This window comes from Spinacia oleracea, chromosome 4 (assembly GCF_020520425.1).
Source record: "Spinacia oleracea cultivar Varoflay chromosome 4, BTI_SOV_V1, whole genome shotgun sequence".
Taxonomy (NCBI): Eukaryota; Viridiplantae; Streptophyta; class Magnoliopsida; order Caryophyllales; family Amaranthaceae; genus Spinacia; species Spinacia oleracea.
In genome coordinates this window covers 18,271,052-18,290,719 of record NC_079490.1, presented here as the reverse complement: position 1 = coordinate 18,290,719, position 19,668 = coordinate 18,271,052, and the positions used below count along the sequence as shown (strand labels likewise).

The 19,668-nt window shown below is 36.9% G+C and overlaps 1 protein-coding gene across 3 annotated transcripts in view; it reads right to left on the bottom strand.

The window, feature by feature from the left end:
- Positions 1 to 9,719, bottom strand: part of LOC110798822 (probable serine/threonine-protein kinase PBL9) — a 29,772-nt gene extending 20,053 nt beyond the window's left edge. For 2 of the 3 annotated variants that reach the window (XR_008932781.1, XR_008932783.1), the window contains exons 1-2: positions 8,567 to 8,581; positions 4,312 to 4,396 (exon numbers count right to left, since the gene is read on the bottom strand). Coding sequence is in view for 1 of the 3 variants with exons in the window: in XM_022004023.2 (XP_021859715.1) it covers positions 4,312 to 4,396; positions 8,567 to 8,671 (190 nt within the window). In the remaining 2 variants the exon portion in view is untranslated. Of the gene's footprint in view, positions 1 to 4,311; positions 4,397 to 8,566; positions 8,695 to 9,160; positions 9,306 to 9,404 lie in introns of those variants that run through there. The other variant, XM_022004023.2, reaches the window with a different exon arrangement.
- Positions 9,720 to 19,668: the final 9,949 nt, after the last annotated feature.

Genomic DNA, 19,668 nt, shown 5'->3' with positions numbered 1-19,668 from the left:
AGGTGAACAGAACGCCCCCTAAGAGCTCTTAAAAGTTAGGTCACTTGGGTGTTTTTTCTACTCCTAATTAGGCTTTGTCTCCAAACCATAAACCTCAAGTGGATAGTTATCTTCCTTTCTTCTTCTCCACCTACAGTCCTACACTCTCCATACACCCTAGGATGCTACTTAAATTAAACTTACTTGCAATGCCTGGGATCGGTTTTTTGTTTTTACCCCAAAACAAGCCTCCTGGCTAGCCACTTGGATCAATTCTAACACCTCTTCCAAAAGCTTGCATGAAATGGAGATATCAAAGAATAGAACTATTAAAAACTAATATTACTGAGTATCACATAATTGATAATTGGTCTCATTCTCTCATTTCTCTTTTATATGTGTAAGATAACTAGATCCAATCCATTATACAATCTCCCCTTGACATTCTTGTTTTATATTATTCATTAAAATTATGTACTGTAAAATTTTATAGAAGTAATATTCCAAAATGCCCCCAAAATATTCCCAATAATACAATATCTCTAAAATAGTAAAAACTAAAAAGCCCCTACTTGTTCCCAAATCAGGGGCAGAACTCCGTTAGGGTTCAAAAGGGGCAAGAGGCTCCTGTCATCATTCTGAAGTTTTTAGCTTAAATTTAATATCTGCCACTTGATAATCATAACTAAGATTTTGTCACTATGATTGTGGGCTTGTGGCATGTGATTTGTAAAGTCATATATTTGATAAATAAGGTTCAAGGTTCGAATCGTCATGTTTTCATTGTCCAAAATTTTCTTATTTTTGTAAAAAGCATCCTTCTTCTTTTCTTTATTTATTTTAATATTACCAATGGTAACTACTAATTTAACTTCTTAAACAGAATAATACATTCCTAGCAAAGTAAAAATAAAATATTACTCCCTCCGCCCCAATTTAATCGTTATAATAAACTTTTCACGGAGTTTTATGCGATAATTTATTATAAGTTTATTTGTTATAGTTTAATAGAAAAGTATATGGTGGGAGATAGCGAAAGATTTTTTTAACTAAATGTGAGAGGATGTAGGGCCATAACTTTTGGTAGAGGGAAGAGAGAGAGTAATAAAATATTAGTGGGGTCATACCATAAAAGGAAGTATGAGAATTAAATTTTGGGACAGACAAAAGGAAACTGTGACTACTAAGGAGTACGAAGTATGAAAATATTTTAAATACGACTACCAATATATGTATATTACCTATTTACCTTTATTTCTAGACTCTTTATTTTTGTTATTATTGTTACTATTATTGTTTAATAATTCAATGCACGGCCCTCCTCGAGATGGAGTAATGGCTTCGTCCCAGTCCGAATACCAAATACACCCTTGTGATGAGCTAAAAACATTTATTACAATGATAATCGAGCAAAACTCGTAGTTAATCAAAATTTCATTGGGCCAAAAACCACTAAAGTACATCTTACACAAAGACGGGTAAGTTTTCGTTGAAACTAACTCAAGAACCCTCGTATCCATCTAAAACAAATTTATGTTAAAAAAGTATAAATATTTATACATCACCAACGTCATTACCCATTGCAGTTGTTATCCCTAGTTGTTATCCTTATACAGTTATACTTGGTGTTATATGATATCACTACATAATTTTTTTATCTGTACCCGAAATTTTATTCTAAAATACTCCCTTCATTCCATATCTAAGTTGACATCTTTCATTTCAAGATGATACACATTTAAGTAAACATCTACTTTTGATAATTTTTTCTATGAATTTGGGGCACGTACCATGGAATTAAAACTCGGTCGTTCCGTTACGTAACGGCCGTTCTGTAACCTATTTTGGATTTTCCGTTCCGCGAAAACCCGTTACGTTACGGTTTGAAAAAAATCACGTCTTTCTCCCCGCGTCGTCCGTTACGTAACGGTGACTCGCCGCGTTAGACGTTTTTTTCTCCGTTACACCGTTCTTTTACATATATTGACAAAAAATATTTCTGTAATTAGTTATGAAGCACAATATTCTGAGTGCTTATTTGTTCACAGAATATAATACTCACTCATATTAGGATAGATTTGGTTATAATGTGTTGATATAATACTTTTTAGACTACAAGTGTAATAATAAGGCTTAGACATGTTAATGTGGTTTTTTTCAAAAAATTCACACCGCGTCAGCCGCGATCCGTTCTATTCTTCCGTTACAAGCGGTTTCCGCAACAACGCGACCGTTACCGCAAACGCGACCGCATCCGCGTTTTTTTTTCTATGGCACGTACCCATCCACCAACTTACTCTCTTTTATCTTTGTACAAAAAGTAGATGTTAACTTAAGTACTGGATGGAGGAGGTAGGTGTGTACTCTTAGCCAATGGGTTGATTGATTTATTGCAATTGTATTTTGTTATATGAATAATGAATCTATAAGGTGGTAGACATCACTGGCATTTAACTTATCACGTGAAAATGAAACTAATATTAACACTATGTCTGGATAACTATTATGGAAGGATAAAGAAAATAAAGGGATGTGAGGGAGGGAAGATGTGAGCTTGCATTTTACTTCCAAATCTTTCCCAAAGGATTTGGTTTACTAAAAGGGAAGGAAAATTGATACTCTAATTCTCTTCCCTTCCCTCTTCCCAAGTGATATCCTATTCGGAAAGATGAAATGAATCCCTCACTTTCTCTTCCCTCCCTTTCCCTACATCTTACTCTATCAAACACAGCGTAAGTAAAACCGAGAGGAAAGCATAATGAAGAGCTCAATAAGAATTCTGAAAAGAAATAAAAATATTAGTGCTGCAGTGGGTAATTTCTTCCAGTTTGGCTTCCAAAAAAAATAAATTTATCAACCAGGACTCAAAACTTCTGAATCTAACCCTGGAATGAACCAACCACAGCCTCTGGGTTACAGACTTACAATCAACTATTGACAGTGCATTGAGAATCCCAAACAAAATGGCAGCTAAAATTCAACATCTGTCACCAAAATGGTCAAGCTACCAAAAGGGGAGCCATATTCTTTGTTCTAAAACATTCAAGGTGGTATTTTACCAAATATTTGAGACTCCTATCATAAGGAAACTTTCAAACAACTTCAATTTGTATGCATGTATGCCCTGGAGACATAAAAGAAATATTCACATTAAGATGGGAAACAAGATGAAAACTGCTTGTAGTTCTACCTTTCCTTCATTCACAATCCAAGGCATTTTTTGTGAATGGCATATCTTAAACAAATTAACGGGGGGCAAGAAAAAAAATTGCCATATTTGTAAGAGTATCAAATAAATACTAGTACAAAGATAACATGAATTTTCGAACACAGAAATAAATAGGATCAAAATAATATAAAGTTCCCTATACTTCGAAAGACACGGCATAGTATTTGATAAAAAAAATTGAAGTTTTGAGCTACGTAAGAGAGTTGACTCTTGAGCTCCTTCTTCTTTGTCGGGTGGTAAACCAACACTCGCCAGCAGCAAAATTTGAAGATTATAATATTTTGTTTTTTTTTTTTGGGGGGGGGGGGGGACCTCATAAAAAAATTTAAGAAAGAGTGAAGTACTCTCTTGAAGCCTTTCCCAGACATTCACGCACGCATGATGAGCACTTTTTTTTTTACTTTCTCTTTTTATTTCTATTAAACTAAACAATGGTTTGGGCTTAGTTGTGTTCAAAATATAAAGGGGGTGGGGGGCATTTGAAAAGTCCACGGCCCTATTTGGCAATTATTTTAGCTGGTTTGACTAGTTGTGTTTGTATTAGCTGGTTTGATTAGTTGTGTTTGTATTAGCTAGTTTGACTAGTTGGTTGAATTAGTTGTTAGTTGTTAAATGTGTAAAATGATCACTAATGACATTGACATAGAGTGATGTAGGTTGGAAAAAGTTGTAATTTTAAACAATCTTAGGACAGAGTTGTCATTTTATACCTACTTCTTCAAATCTCTAATGCAAAAGTATTGATCTTTATCAAAGTTAGCCTTTTCATCTCAAAACTCTCTTGCAAACCTCTCCTAACCAAACACTCCAATTAGTTTTTGAAATGGTCAAACCTATTCACCTCAAAAATCCCTTTATTCTCCAAACCTTTCCCCATGTTTAATTTTTATGTTTGGGGGGCTGGTCGGTCATCAGTATAATCCTCCCTTTCTCTTGTCATCATTTTCTCAAGTAACCCATTTGGAGTCAAAACCTTAGAGTTTAGATGTTAGCAAGGAAAGGTTAATATTGGTCCAATTGCCAAATACAGGTAAGACAAATAGTAAAGTAAATGCTAAGCTTTGACATAAAATAACCTTCCGTAAGAAGGCAAACATGACTACCTTCACAAGAATCTTCAACCCCTTCAATAAGTTGAATAATTCCGCTCCTAGTTGTTCCAATGTCATATAATACCGGATTCATTTCCTATAAAGCAAAAATATTGTCATTAACATATTGTTGCAAATAGTGTAGCTGTGTAGGATCGTATATTTGCATCTTATCTAGACCCATGAGCCTCAAACCAGCAAGTAATTTACACTACCACAAAACCTAGAAAGCCGTATAGTTCATAACGACCAGACTCGCCAATATGTGGGAAATATTTGGATCCCAAAATTCGATTGCCCTACGTATTTATATACCAATAGGCTTTGTTCGGTTTAATTGAATTTGACTAAAATAAACTTATTTAAACTTATCAAAAGTTACGATTGCTAAAAAGAACCTATTTGTGTGTTAAAATGTCTGAAGAAAAAAAATTATTTTTGCTAAAAACTATCTTAATTGAACTTATATTTAACTTAGCTAAACTTACTTTTGCTAAAATAAGTCAAAACAAGTTAAAAATAAGTTGAAACAAAAAGACCCTTACTATTGGAGGAAACATCTTGTGTCACGGTTCGGATGTTTTGGGCACCGGATCGTGCGGCGCGCTCCTACCTAGTGGGCGGTAGGGGCGCAAGCTTTATGCGGAACGAATTCAAAGGGGCTCGTGAAGCACGAGCAAGCAAGGTTTCTGAGAATGAGCGCTCTTGTCTTTTGGCGACAAGAAAGGGACGCGGGCGCCGATCGGGCACTTGTGCGCACAGCAGTCACAAGTGGGGCCGACGACGCGAGTGTATCTGTTTGTGGGACTTTGTTGAGGCGAGAAAGCTTAAAAACGAGCGACAGCATAATATCTATAAAGGCATACAACAACGCTAGTGATTAAGCAAAGGCAACTTCTGGTGAGAGGTATTGAGTCATACCCCTCATAGAGGTTTATTTTGAATTAGCTAAAAACTGCCAGTGAACACTGGAATGACAGTAACATAATAATCTTATCTAAAGCCTAGAAACTTCAAAGAAAAGTCCTAGAAAGTTTAGATAAGATCAATACAAGGGAAAATAAGAAAAGTACAATGCAAGGAAGGTTGGATTCTAACATCTTGCGTACAACATAATACTTGGATTCATCCTAACAATCATTAGGGTAGGGGGGTAAATTTTACACGGCGCTCTTGCATTTAAGTCAAACACGTTAGCAGGATTCGAGTACGTTAAAATACCACATGGTGCACTGTACTACAGATTTGTCTTAAAACTACACCAACTTGTTAAGTTGGTACAGCAATTTACTCCATCCATCCTAAAATATTTTTCCCTTTCCATTTCCAAAAACGTTTGCACTTCTAAGATAAACTAGAACACCTTTAACTTCCAAGCCACCCTTGATTGATGAATGAAACACGTCAAGGGCTATTGAACTGGCTAAGTGGTTATAGGACTTATAGGTATTTGATAAAAAAAATCATTTTTTTGAAAAGGTGAAATTGGAAAGCAAAGTGGGAGAAGAAAGCATGTTTCCTAAAGAACCAGTATACCCAGGGCCCTATCCTAGTCCTCACGGCCCCCGCCATTTTAAGGGCCCATTTCTGTTGGAGCCCAAAAATCATTTATTTTCTCTTTTTTTTTTTACAATATCGAGTGACTTTTCCTCTCCATTACTGCAGTTCCAACTTCCATTACTCTTTTATGGAAAGAATCACCTTACCTATGGTAATTGAATCACATTAGTTTCGGTAATTAAGACCCATTAATTGATTAATTATTAACTCTTCAGTCTCCTCTCATGCTTCAAATACATATTTGTCTCGTAATTAAGCCATAGATTTACTGCCTCCAATTTCAATTCATCAATGGTTCTCTCTTAATCTCTCAGTTCATCTTTATTCTTTCACTTTTTTTTTGGTGATTTTGTGATTTAAAAATGAGAAGAAAAAAAAAACTTACTTTGTTTTAGATATTATTGTGCGTCATTCACGCAATCCAATTGCTAATTCGGCATTGTTGAGGATGGAGCCGTTGTGGTGGTATACGCCTCGTGGACATCAGTGCATTGTTCATCGCTTCTTCTCCCATTCTGATTTGTAATTGAATTTTTGTGTTATTATTATACTTGTAGATTGATAGTGAATTTGAGTATCAATTTTTTCATCAAATCTTTTCGCTATTTACTTGTTGATGAATTTGTTAAATGGTTGATTGTCATATACGAGGTAATATTATTTCAAAATTGCTTCTTTCGATTTTATGATTTTATGTGTAGTGTTTAATTAAATTGAAAATTATTTTGGAAGATGTTGATTACAGTCGCAAGTTGTACGAAGTAACAAAATATTCCTCAATAATATAAAGAAGTTATATTCGTGTTCCATATAAAAATACAACCATAATGATAATATTGTAGTTTTTTTTAATATTGTTAATAGGGCCTCATTTTATAATAGCACAGGGCCTCTAAAATCTCTGAGACGGCCCTGAGTATTCCTACAACTTTTGTTACTAACTACTAAATTTGAATCCAAGTTTTGTGGTTAATCTCTCATGAAACAAAGAGAGAGGGAACTAATGATCCATAGGCAAAACTTTAAGTACATATATAGGTTATAACCGATAAATCAAACTAAAAGTGCTTGATATTTTGTCTGACTTGTCTAACTGTAATTTCAACTTACGATTTTCCAGAAGCAAAGGGTAGGTAACTAAGATAGAAAATGAACCGATGAAAAGCAAGCTTCTGTGGAATCATAAGCAATAGTTTTGGGATCATTAGTAATCCTCTTATTAACTACCTCCATGACCATCTCCTCTTCTCTTTTCTTGTCTCTCTTTCATCTCTCTCATAAGCATTGTTACCTGTTTCGCTAGTATGTGATTAGGTAAGGATTCGCAATTCGCTACCTAATTTGTTAAATTAGACCAAAAATGTACCATTTTCTCTTTTTTGGTTCGCGAGGTGAGTAGGAAATTAGGTAACATTGAACTGGCAAAGGACATTCATACTACCCTTGCATGATCTTCCGCTACCTCACTTTGTGCACAATTCCACCATTTACTCTAAAGGCCACTTTATTTCATAGTACCATCACCTCAACACTGAGCGAGGGACCCTTCTAAGCATCACTACGCCTTAACAAGGCTACAGGAATCAACAACTATCCCCCATACTACACTACTAAGCATTGTGTATTTGTGTAACCACATTCGCCATAATGCTTATCTTCTTCATTCTTTTTTACCGTTGTGATGTTTCCTCTACATAATAATTTCACCTAACAACTTCCCTTCTTTGCACCAATTAAATAAGCAAGAATTCTTCTCCTACAAGAACAACAGAATTCAACATGTGGTGGCTAAGAATGGTAAGTTAGGTGTAGCCTAGATGGGAATGGCTAGCACGCGGGTGATCATGTTCAGCCCATTTCAAGGTGACGTTCCACATGCAAATTGCTTTCTTCCACCCTTAATCCATCTCAACTAGAAGTAAAGAGTCACACTCAATTAAAAACGTAACATATCATGTCTCACTTATCATGCTCTTTGCTCCCAATGTTCTACATTTAGAAATGCAAGGTGGCGAGGTATAAGGGGATACCACCACACACTAAAGATGAGGCGGATATTTGATTAGTTAAATGATTGATGGGGGGTAGGATCTAGGGATCAAAAGGCAGCCCACCATCAAATAGTAAGGATTGAAGCACAATTTTTATAGTCTAAAAACTTAGTTTGTCTGAACAGTGATGATGAGATTAGGAAGGTGGTAAGAGTATTCAAGGAAAGACAATTCAAGAAGAGGTCAGGTGGGACAAGGCCACCTTGAGGGGACGGGAAAATAGGGAATAGAGAGGGAGACTGGGAAAGCAGTCAAACAACGACGGTGCTACCAAATCGAGAGAAGAGAAGGGCTGTAGAAAACAGATGATATGGGAGAAGCGTCAGCAAGGCCACACAGCCATAGGGTTATAAAATTTGATTTCTTAAAATTCTAAGTTTCATCAAAACAAAAAAAAAGGATAATGAAAGGGAAGATAAGCTGAAATTTGACATAAATGCTGAAAGGTCGGGTGGTTGAACGTAATATTGCAGTTAAGAATGGTTATTTACGTTATCGACTTATCGTCCATAGGGAATTAGGGGTGGGTTTGTAATTACCTCATTTAAAGATAGTGCATTGTTAAAGTCCATAATGCTAAAATATCACCATGAACACAGCCGTACAAGTGAAAGGACATGTCACATTTTAGAGTACTGTTTAAGACACTGTGATACCTGGTCAAGTAGTATACGAGGAGAGAGTTCGGCATGGACCAGATGTAGCACATTTGAATGATGCAAGAACTCAAAAAGACGTGCAATTCCAAGAGCCACAGTCATCCGATCACGCCACAGAAAATCACCTGCAGCCGAATGACATAACATCTTGATTAAATTTTGACGGAGATATTTAATGCAACTCAATCCATGCATGAACATTTCGACTATAAAGTTGAGCACCCCCAAAGGTTAATCTACCATGCGGAGTTGGCACACACCAGCGTGATGAAGTGATGCAAAAAACATTAAACATTGTTCCATACAATAAATCTAACAAAAGAAAAGAATTCCATTTATGCCAATCTGAAAGGTTTTCTCCAATCTCCATATGCCGAGAACGTAACAGTACAGCACAAAAAATAAATAACCAATCTTATTTCACTCTACATGAGGGAGAAACAGCTTTCTGCTACATGAAAATTTCTCAAACTGCAATAGGCCAATTAACAAAAGGTTTTGCTAAAATAAACTCAATAGACGCATCGATTTAGCTCACTCAAACCAAAAAAATGCTAGAGATTCTGGAAATAAAACCTAATTATGTTATACCTTTACCCAGATACTTCTCTAGTGTTCCAACTGAATTGACGTTATAAACAGCAGCAACAACCTCACCCTCACAGCAAAATCCAATTAACTTGACGATATTAGGGCAGTTTATTCACTTTACATGATCCAAGAAGGTGATTTCCGCCTATAATCAATTAACAAATATACAATTTCATCATATTCTAAAGTATTTTCCCAATAACTAATCAAAACAATCAAATTAAAGAATTTTCCGAAATTTTACCTTCAATCTGATAAGTTTCTCCTCAAAACTCAAAGTGTTGTCCCAGATTTTCACAGAAACTTCTTGCATTTCCATTCCTTCCGACAATTCTGAGATTCTACCCCTGAATAGTTTGTAAAATTCAGTTTTCCCGATTACATTTCCGTCGCTAAAATTATCGGTCATCCCAATCAAAGCCTTCAACGAAAAATTAACTCCGCGATCAATTGATGACGACGCCATGCCTGTGCCGGCACCGAGTATTGACGGGGACTGTTATGAAATATTTCGATCTGCGAGGCTACTACTACTCTTAGAGGTGGCAATTGGCAAACGGGTAGCTCTTTGGTCGGGTCATATTCGGTTATTCGAGCAAGGACGTAGGAGATTTTGGGTTGGGTCGGTTCGGTCCACTTGGATACGAGGAAATACAAATACATTTCAGATATGTATGCGGAAATACATATCAGAACAAAAGACAAAATAGGAAAAATGAAAAAAAAAAAAAAAAAAAAAAAATGGTACTTTTTTAAACATAAATGGTACTTTTTTTTACAGAATGATACCTTTTTTTTTTTACAGAATGGTACTTTTTTTACATGAATGGTACTTTCTTTTTTGTCTTTTAGCTATTTGTCTTTTAGTTGATATATATTAGATTTGCATTTCAGTAATCATACTTTTGATGTCCCCTATTAAATAGTCCATTAAATCTATGATAATTATATTTTAAAAAAACAGAAAATAATTCATTAACGTATGAATTAGTGGCACTATATATCAACATTTTTTTCTTAAATGCGGTGGTGCGGGATTATCATTACTTCTTAAATGATAATTGACAAAAATTCAATAATATAGCCACTCGTTAAGTCTTCTCCATTACGAGCAAGGATTTTGGTGATAGGCGTAAGTGGTGATCCAAATTAAGTCTTATATGCTTATATATGTTTGACTAGAATACTTAATGGAACAAATGAGGTCAATTTAGTAAATGAGGTCAATTAAATTCAATGAAATTAATTTATAAAAATACACGAAATTTTTTATAAATATAATAAAAATATATTTATAATTATAGAAAAATACGAGGTATTACACTATTCAATCCAAAATCCAAGCCGCGCAAGATCGCCAAAAGAGCTATGCAGATTTAAAGCGTAGGGATGAAGAGTTCCAAATAGGTGACAAAGTGTTGCTAAAGGTTTCACCAATGAAAGGTGTAATGAGATTTGGAAAGAAGGGAAAGCTTAGCCCAAAGTATATAGGCCCATATGAGATCTTAGAACGGATAGGGAAGGTAGCGTATAGACTAGCCTTGCCCATGGACTTGCATAGAGTGCATAATGTGTTTCATATATCCCATTTGAGTAAGTATGTCCCGGATAAGTCTCATGTACTACAACCGGAGACCATAGAGTTAGACCAAAGTTTGACCTTTGAGGAAAGACCTGTCAAGATACTTGATAGCAAAGTGCGTAGCACTCGAACTAAGGACGTTAAGATCGTAAAAGTGTTGTGGTCTAACCAAGAGTCTGAGGAAGCTACCTGGGAAGCGGAGGAGGAAATGAGAAAGAAATATCCCGAGCTTTTTCCTGAGGTTAGTTGAATTACGGGGCCGTAACTCGTTTTCTTTAAGGGGGGTAGAGTGCGGTAGAATTTCGCGCTTTTTACCTTATTTACCCAATTTATCCTTTAGGATATGCTTGAGTCGTTGTTCCCAGTGAAGTTTCACTTTTTATTGTCATGTTTAATTACTTAAAGAGTACAGCAACTAAAATTTTTTTTTTTGCAAAGAAAACGCACTAAAGTCTAAAAATAGTCTCAAGTTTAGTTTAAAAATTGTGATTTCCGTGCCCAAGTTTCGGGACGAAACTTCTTTTAATGAGGGTAGACTGTAATACCTCGTATTTTTCTATAATTATAAATATATTTTATTATATTTATAAAACAATTCGTGTATTTTTATAAATTAATTTCATTTAATGAGAATTAAATGCGCTTTTATTTTTAATTAATTTAAATATTAATTATTTCGAAAATCGGATTTTATAAAATAAATTCAAGGAATTTATTTAATCGGGAATTCTTGGGTCGTATTTCAAAAACGAATTTAATAAACTTAAAGCCCGGTCGTTTTGTTTTAATTAAACCCAACAAAGCCTGCAAGGAGTAAACTTAAATGATCCCGGTAATGAGCCCAACTCAAAACTACCATAACCTAGCCCACAAGGGAGAGAAAAACTATAAATAGACCCTCTCATTAAACCCTCACAAAAATTTCTACACTCCCTCTTGTTAGGTTATGATACATATGAATAAACATAAATCATTCGGAAAAACCATAAAGCCAGGAAACATATTATTTACACATAATCATTTAGCATAATTCAGATGCATACACTTTGTAGCGTGCCCTCCCTAGCTGCGCCCGAACCGAACAAGAACAAGTCTTTAGGACTCCAAGTGTCGTCCCTCCGTAGATAGTCCACAGCACGTCCGGATCCGCCTTAAGCTTGACCAACTAGAATCGCCCTTAAGTGTTAGGTTATGATACATATGACATTTACATAGATCATGCGGAAACAACCATTAACCCAGGAAACATATTATTTACACATAATCATATAGCATAATTAGATGCATACTCTTTGTTGCGTGCCTTCCCTAGCTGCGCCCGAACCGAACAAGAACAAGTCTTTTAGGACTCCAAGTGTCGTCCCTCCGTAGATAGTCCACAGCACGTCCGGATCCGCCTTAAGATTGACCAACTAGAACCGCCCTTAAGGTACTAGAAAATTCGGCACTTTTATGAGCAAGATGTGTTTTAATTTTCTCTCAAAAAACTCACTTTTGAATACTTTGAAACTTGTGTATAAATTATGACCCCTAGGCCTTTATTTATAGAGTTATGGAAAAGGAATCGTAATCCTAGTAGGATGCGAATTAATTAGAATTAGAATCCTACATGAATTCTATTTAATTAATTTATCCAATTAGGAATAGACATTTAATCATACACTGACTCTTGCAGATTCAGGAATCATGCATGAGCACAAACTCACACACACACGGCAGCCACAAGGACTGCCCATGCGTGCGAGCAGCAGCCCGCGCAGCACGGCCCACGCAGCCGTGGCCTCTTGGCGCGCGCTGGGCCTGCCTTGCGGTAGGCCTGGCCGCTGCCTTGGCTGGGCTTTGTGGCGCGCATGCTTGCTGGGCGATGGCCCCGGCTTCGTGCTGGGCCTTCGTCCGGCAAGCCTCGTCCGATGCTAATTCGTACGATACGCTTCCGATTAAATTTCCATTTCCGGAATCTATTTCCGAACAATATTTAATATTTCCGATTCCGGAATTAATTTCCGTTTCGAACAAATATTTAATATTTCCGTTTCCGGAATTATTTTCCGATTCCGGCAATATTTCCGATTCTGACAATATTTCCGTTTCCGGCAATATTTCCGATTCTGGTAATATTTCCATTTCCAATAATATTTTCCGATACGTACCATGTTTCCGTTTCCGGCAACATCTACGACTTGGATAATATTCATATTTCCGATACGATCCATATTTCCGTTTCCGGCAATATCATCGTTTCCGGAGTATTCATTTCTTGCCTGTGACGATCTTAGCTCCCACTGAAACCAAGATCCGTCGGTTCCGAATATTCATAGATGGAGTATTTAATGCCATTAAATACTTGATCCGTTTACGTACTATTTGTGTGACCCTACGGGTTCAGTCAAGAGTAAGCTGTGGATTAATATCATTAAATCCACTTGAACTGAAGCGGCCTCTAGCTAGGCATTCAGCTCACTTGATCTTACTGAATTATTAACTTGTTAATTAATACTGAACCGCATTTATTAGACTTAACATAGAATGCATACTTGGACCAAGGGCATTATTTCCTTCAGTCTCCCACTTGTCCTTAGGGACAAGTGTGCATTTCCTAATTCCTTTGTCGCTCGATGCTTGCTCTTGAACATAAGGTAAGAGTTGTCATCCTTATTATGTCCAGAGGTGTTCCTCGGTTTCAGAGTTCAACTGATCAAATAAACAGATAATCATAGCCTATGATTCATCCGAGCACGGCCATGCATTTCACAGTTTCTAGCTCTCCGAGTGGCCTTGTACAACTTTTAAGCATCTCATCCCGATTTATGGGAGGACAATCCCAATCTTGCGATCTTGAGATTAGACTTCGTTTGATAGGTGATTACCTGAGCGTTGCCTTTATAGCCTCCTTTTACGGTGCGACGGTTGGTCAACGTCAAAGCAACCAGTTCTCAAACAAGTAATCTCAAATCACTCAGGTATTGAGGATTTAGTGTCTAATAATTTAATGAAATTTACTTATGACAGACTTTCATCTCTTACAGTAAAGTTTCATAGGTCTTGTCCGATACTAGTCTTCCCAAAGTAAGTATCTATGCAAATGATTATGACATTGCCATGTCCACATAGTTCAAGAAACAGAACTACTAGTCATCTTGCATTCTAATCGTCTAACGTTTTCTATGCGTCCAATTTTATAGAAAACTCCGATTAGGGACCATTTTCAACCTTTGACATTCAAGTTCACTTGATAGACATTTCTTAGTCACAGGACTGGTCCTGACAGTCTATCTTGAATATATCGTCAAGTTGAAGGGACTCATCATTTAATAAACCACGAATTAAATGGAAAAATGAATTCCTTTCATTTATTGTGAATGATTAACCAATAATGTTTTACAAAGATTTAAACTCTAAAACTTTAAAACATTAAACAGAGACATCAAAGCCATTCTCCAATATGCTTGATTCCCATAGCTGCAGTGTGCGAGTTGTGCTTCGCTTGCGGCAGAGGTTTAGTTAATGGATCTGATATGTTGTCATCAGTTCCAATTTTGCTTATCTCGACTTCTTTTCTTTCAACGAACTCTCGTAGAAGGTGAAATCTACGAAGTACATGCTTGACTCTCTGGTGGTGTCTAGGCTCTTTTGCCTGTGCAATAGCTCCGTTATTATCACAATACAGGGCTATTGGTCCTTTAATGGAGGGGACTACACCAAGTTCTCCTATGAACTTCCTTAGCCATATAGCTTCCTTTGCTGCTTCATGTGCAGCAATGTACTCCGCTTCAGTTGTAGAATCCGCAATGGTGCTTTGCTTAGCACTTTTCCAGCTTACTGCTCCTCCGTTGAGGCAGAAGACAAACCCAGACTGTGATCTGAAATCATCTTTGTCGGTTTGGAAACTTGCGTCCGTATAGCCTTTAACAATTAATTCATCATCTCCACCATAGACCAGGAAGTCATCTTTGTGCCTTTTCAGGTACTTCAGAATGTTCTTGGCAGCAGTCCAATGCGCCTCTCCTGGGTCTGACTGGTATCTGCTCGTAGCACTGAGTGCGTACGCAACATCCGGGCGTGTACATATCATAGCATACATTATTGAACCAATCAATGATGCATATGGAATCCCATTCATTCGTCTACGCTCATCAAGTGTTTTTGGGCACTGAGTCTTGCTTAGAGTCATTCCATGAGACATGGGTAGGTAGCCTCGCTTGGAGTCCGCCATCTTGAACCTATCAAGCACCTTATTGATATAAGTGCTTTGACTAAGTCCAATCATCCTTTTAGATCTATCTCTGTAAATCTTGATGCCCAATATGTACTGTGCTTCTCCTAGATCCTTCATCGAAAAACATTTCCCAAGCCAAATCTTGACAGAGTTCAACATAGGAATGTCATTTCTGATAAGCAATATGTCGTCGACATATAATACTAGGAAAACAATTTTGCTCCCACTGACCTTCTTGTATACACAAGATTCGTCTGCGTTCTTGATGAAACCAAAGTCACTGACTGCTTCATCAAAACGTATATTCCAGCTCCTGGATGCCTGCTTCAATCCGTAGATTGATTTCTTTAGCTTGCATACCTTTTTAGCATTCTTTGGATCCTCAAAACCTTCAAGCTGTGTCATAAACACAGTTTCTGTTAAAACGCCGTTTAAGAAAGCAGTTTTGACATCCATCTGCCATATTTCGTAATCGTAATATGCAGCGATTGCTAACATTATTCGAATAGACTTTAGCATTGCAACTGGTGAAAAGGTTTCATCGTAATCCACACCGTGGACTTGCCTGTAACCTTTTGCAACCAATCTAGCTTTGAAAACTTCAAGTTTCCCATCCTTGTCCTTTTTCAGTTTGAAAACCCATTTGCTTCCAATGGCTTGGTAGCCATCTGGCAAATCGACCAAATCCCATACTTGGTTTTCAGACATGGAGTCTAATTCAGATTGCATGGCTTCTTGCCATTGCTTGGAGCTAGGGCTCGTCATAGCTTGCTTGTAAGTCGCAGGTTCATCACTTTCAAGTAATAGAACGTCATAGCTCTCGTTCGTCAAAATACCTAAGTACCTTTCCGGTTGAGATCTATATCTTTGCGATCTACGCGGGGTAACATTTCTAGATTGACCATGATTCTCACCAGATTCTTCTAAAGATCTCTGAGTTTCATCCTGAATGTCATCTTGAGCATTCTCTAGAGTTTGTTGTTCGACTCGAATTTCTTCGAGGTCTACTTTTCTCCCACTTGTCATTTTGGAAATGTGATCCTTCTCCAAAAAGACACCATCTCGAGCAACAAACACTTTGTTCTCAGATGTATTGTAGAAGTAATACCCCTTTGTTTCCTTTGGATAGCCCACAAGGATACATTTGTCAGATTTTGGATGAAGTTTGTCTGAAATTAATCGTTTGACGTATACTTCACATCCCCAAATCTTAAGAAAAGACACATTTGGAGGCTTTCCAAACCACAATTCGTATGGAGTCTTTTCGACAGCTTTAGACGGAGCTCTATTTATAGTGAGTGCAGCTGTATTTAATGCATGTCCCCAAAATTCTAATGGAAGTTCGGCCTGACCCATCATTGACCTGACCATGTCTAGCAAGGTTCTGTTCCTCCGTTCTGACACACCGTTCCATTGTGGTGTTCCAGGAGGAGTCAATTCTGATAGAATTCCACATTCTTTCAGATGGTCATCAAATTCATAGCTCAGATATTCACCGCCTCTATCAGACCGCAGTGCCTTAATCTTCTTGCCTAATTGATTCTCTACTTCACTCTGAAATTCCTTGAATTTGTCAAAGGATTCAGACTTATGCTTCATTAGGTAGACATAACCATACCTACTGAAGTCATCAGTGAAAGTGATAAAGTAGCTGAAACCACCTCTAGCATTTGTACTCATTGGTCCACATACATCTGTATGGATTAAACCCAATAGTTCATTTGCTCTTTCTCCAACTTTAGAGAAAGGTTGCTTTGTCATTTTGCCAAGTAAACATGATTCACATTTACCATAATCCTCTAAGTCAAATGGTTCTAGAATTCCTTCCCTTTGAAGTCTTTCTAAGCGTTTCAAGTTTATATGGCCTAATCGACAATGCCACAGATAGGTGAGATCTGAATCATCCTTTTTGGCCTTTTTGGTATTTATGTTATATACTTGTTTGTCGTGATCTAATAAATAAAGTCCATTGACTAATCTAGCAGATCCATAAAACATCTCTTTAAAATAAAACGAACAACTATTGTCTTTTATTATAAAGGAAAATCCCTTAGCATCTAAGCAAGAAACTGAAATGATGTTTTTAGTAAGACTTGGAACATGGAAACATTCTTCCAGTTCCAAAACTAGCCCGGAGGGCAACGACAAATAGTAAGTTCCTACGGCTAATGCAGCAATCCGTGCTCCATTTCCCACTCGTAGGTCGACTTCTCCCTTGCTTAACTTTCTACTTCTTCTTAGTCCCTGTGGATTGGAACATAAGTGTGAGCCACAACCTGTATCTAATACCCAAGAAGTTGAATTAGCAAGTATACAGTCTATAACGAAAATACCTGAAGATGGAACGACTGTTCCGTTCTTCTGATCTTCCTTTAGCTTCAAGCAATCTCTCTTCCAATGCCCCTTCTTCTTGCAGTAGAAGCATTCGGATTCAGAAGTGGGTTGACTGACCTTCCTCTTTGCAGATTTGGCGCCAGTTTGCTTGGTTGGGCTGGCCTTGTTGCCACCTTTCTTAGCATTCCTCTTCTTTCCAGATTTCTTGAACTTGCCCCCACGCACCATAAGCACATCCTGCTTATCACTTTTGAGCGTCTTTTCAGCGGTCTTCAGCATACCGTGAAGCTCAGTGAGCGCTTTGTCCAGACTATTCATACTGTAGTTCAGTTTGAACTGATCATACCCGCTATGAAGAGAATGGAGGATGGTGTCTATAGCCATTTCCTGAGAAAATTGCTGATCCAGCCGACTCATATTCTCAATGAGTCCAATCATTTTGAGAACATGTGGACTTACGGGCTCGCCTTTCTTAAGCTTGGTCTCAAGAATTTGCCTATGAGTCTCGAATCTTTCGACTCGAGCCAGATCTTGGAACATGTTCTTCAACTCACTGATGATTGTGAAAGCATCTGAGTTGATGAACGTTTTCTGCAGATCCGCACTCATGGTGGCGAGCATTAGACATTTCACATCCTTGTTGGCATCAATCCAACGATTGAGGGCAGCCTGAGTGACCCCGTCGCCAGGAGCTTCGGGCATCGCCTCATCTAGGACATACTCCTTTTCTTCCTGCATAAGAACTATTTGCAAGTTCCTTTGCCAGTCAAGGAAGTTTTTCCCGTTCAACTTCTCCTTTTCGAGAATTGATCGAATGTTGAATGAATTGTTGTTTGCCATATTAAAAACTACAATTGAAAGAATAAACAAATAAATAACCATTCACAGTTTCTCTTAATAAACTTAAATTCTAGCATACATGCATAATTCAATGTTTATTAAGCATTTTATTCAAGTTATGTGTTCCGGCAGGTGTGAATAAAATGATTCCAAGATCCTAAAATCATTGAAGAACTAAGCACAGTTTGTCGACTTAATCCTAGAACATCTTAGGTAAGCAAAAGCCTTTTGCTAATAGTCTAGAAACTATTCTTGGTTGATAGGTACGTCTAAGAACTTATTAGGTAAACCTATCGAATTTGCCACGACATAAAAGGACTCCTTACTTATATCGTTGAGTTTCACCAAAACTAACATGTACTCACAATTATTTGTGTACCTTGCCCCTTTAGGACCAATAAGTAACACCTCGCTGAGCGAAAACTATTACTAGATTGATGTAAAGGATATCCAAGCAAGTGTATATTTTGGCATGGCACCTTTTAACTCAATTTTTAAGTTTGGAACTTAAGGCTCTTACTATGTTGGTTAGATTTTAAGTGAACTAAAATCCTTAATCATGCAACATAATCAAGCTTTTGATCTCATGCAATTTAAGACATATTTAAAACAATAAATAACTTAAAACATGCATAAGATATTTGTGATCTAGTATGGCCCGACTTCATCTTGAAGCTTTGACTTCAAAGTCCGTCTTAAAAAATCTCCGTGGGAGGGACCATTTTCTTCAAATAGGATAAGCTATAACTAATTACAACTATTTGATGGTACGCAGACCATATTTGAATTGAAAAACAACTTTGGTGCTTTAGACCAATTACATTCAAATTAATGGTACGCAGACCATATTTTCTATCCTATTTGGGCCATACTAGTCACTTCATAACCTGCAAAACAGTACATATACAATATATACCATTCACCCATTCATTATCATGAATGGCCCACATAGCTGGTTAGTAAAACACATTATGCATCACGTAAACATTTGCAGCAATTAATCAAGGGCACCAATAATCTACCAATTATTCAGTCCTTATTAATTCTAATCGAGTTGTTTTAACCTTAAGGATTTGTAGACCTAATCAAGAGTTTATGACTAAAAAGCGCTCCCACTCAAACCAATAAATTCATATGCTTTTTAAACATAAAATTGTATTTCTAGTCTAACCGGAAACATACAAATTTAATTAAAATTTAAAGCTCATATAAATTTATAATTGAATCCAAAAATTTAATTTAATTTCAGTCGCATTTAAATTAATTCATGATTTTAATTTTAGTAAAATAATTAGAATAAATAACATTTATTATAATTATAATATTCAAAATTAAAATCCAAGAAAATAATTCAAATTATTAATTTTAAAATTAATTAAAATTACGTGAACTGAAATTTTCAAATTAAACATTCAAAACGATCTAATCGTAACGCAAACACCCTACGCGTTGCACGCCCATGGGCCGTACGCACACAGCCATTGCTGGCCATGTGCGCGCAGCCCATGCGCTCGTAGCATAGCTGCTGCTGTCCCA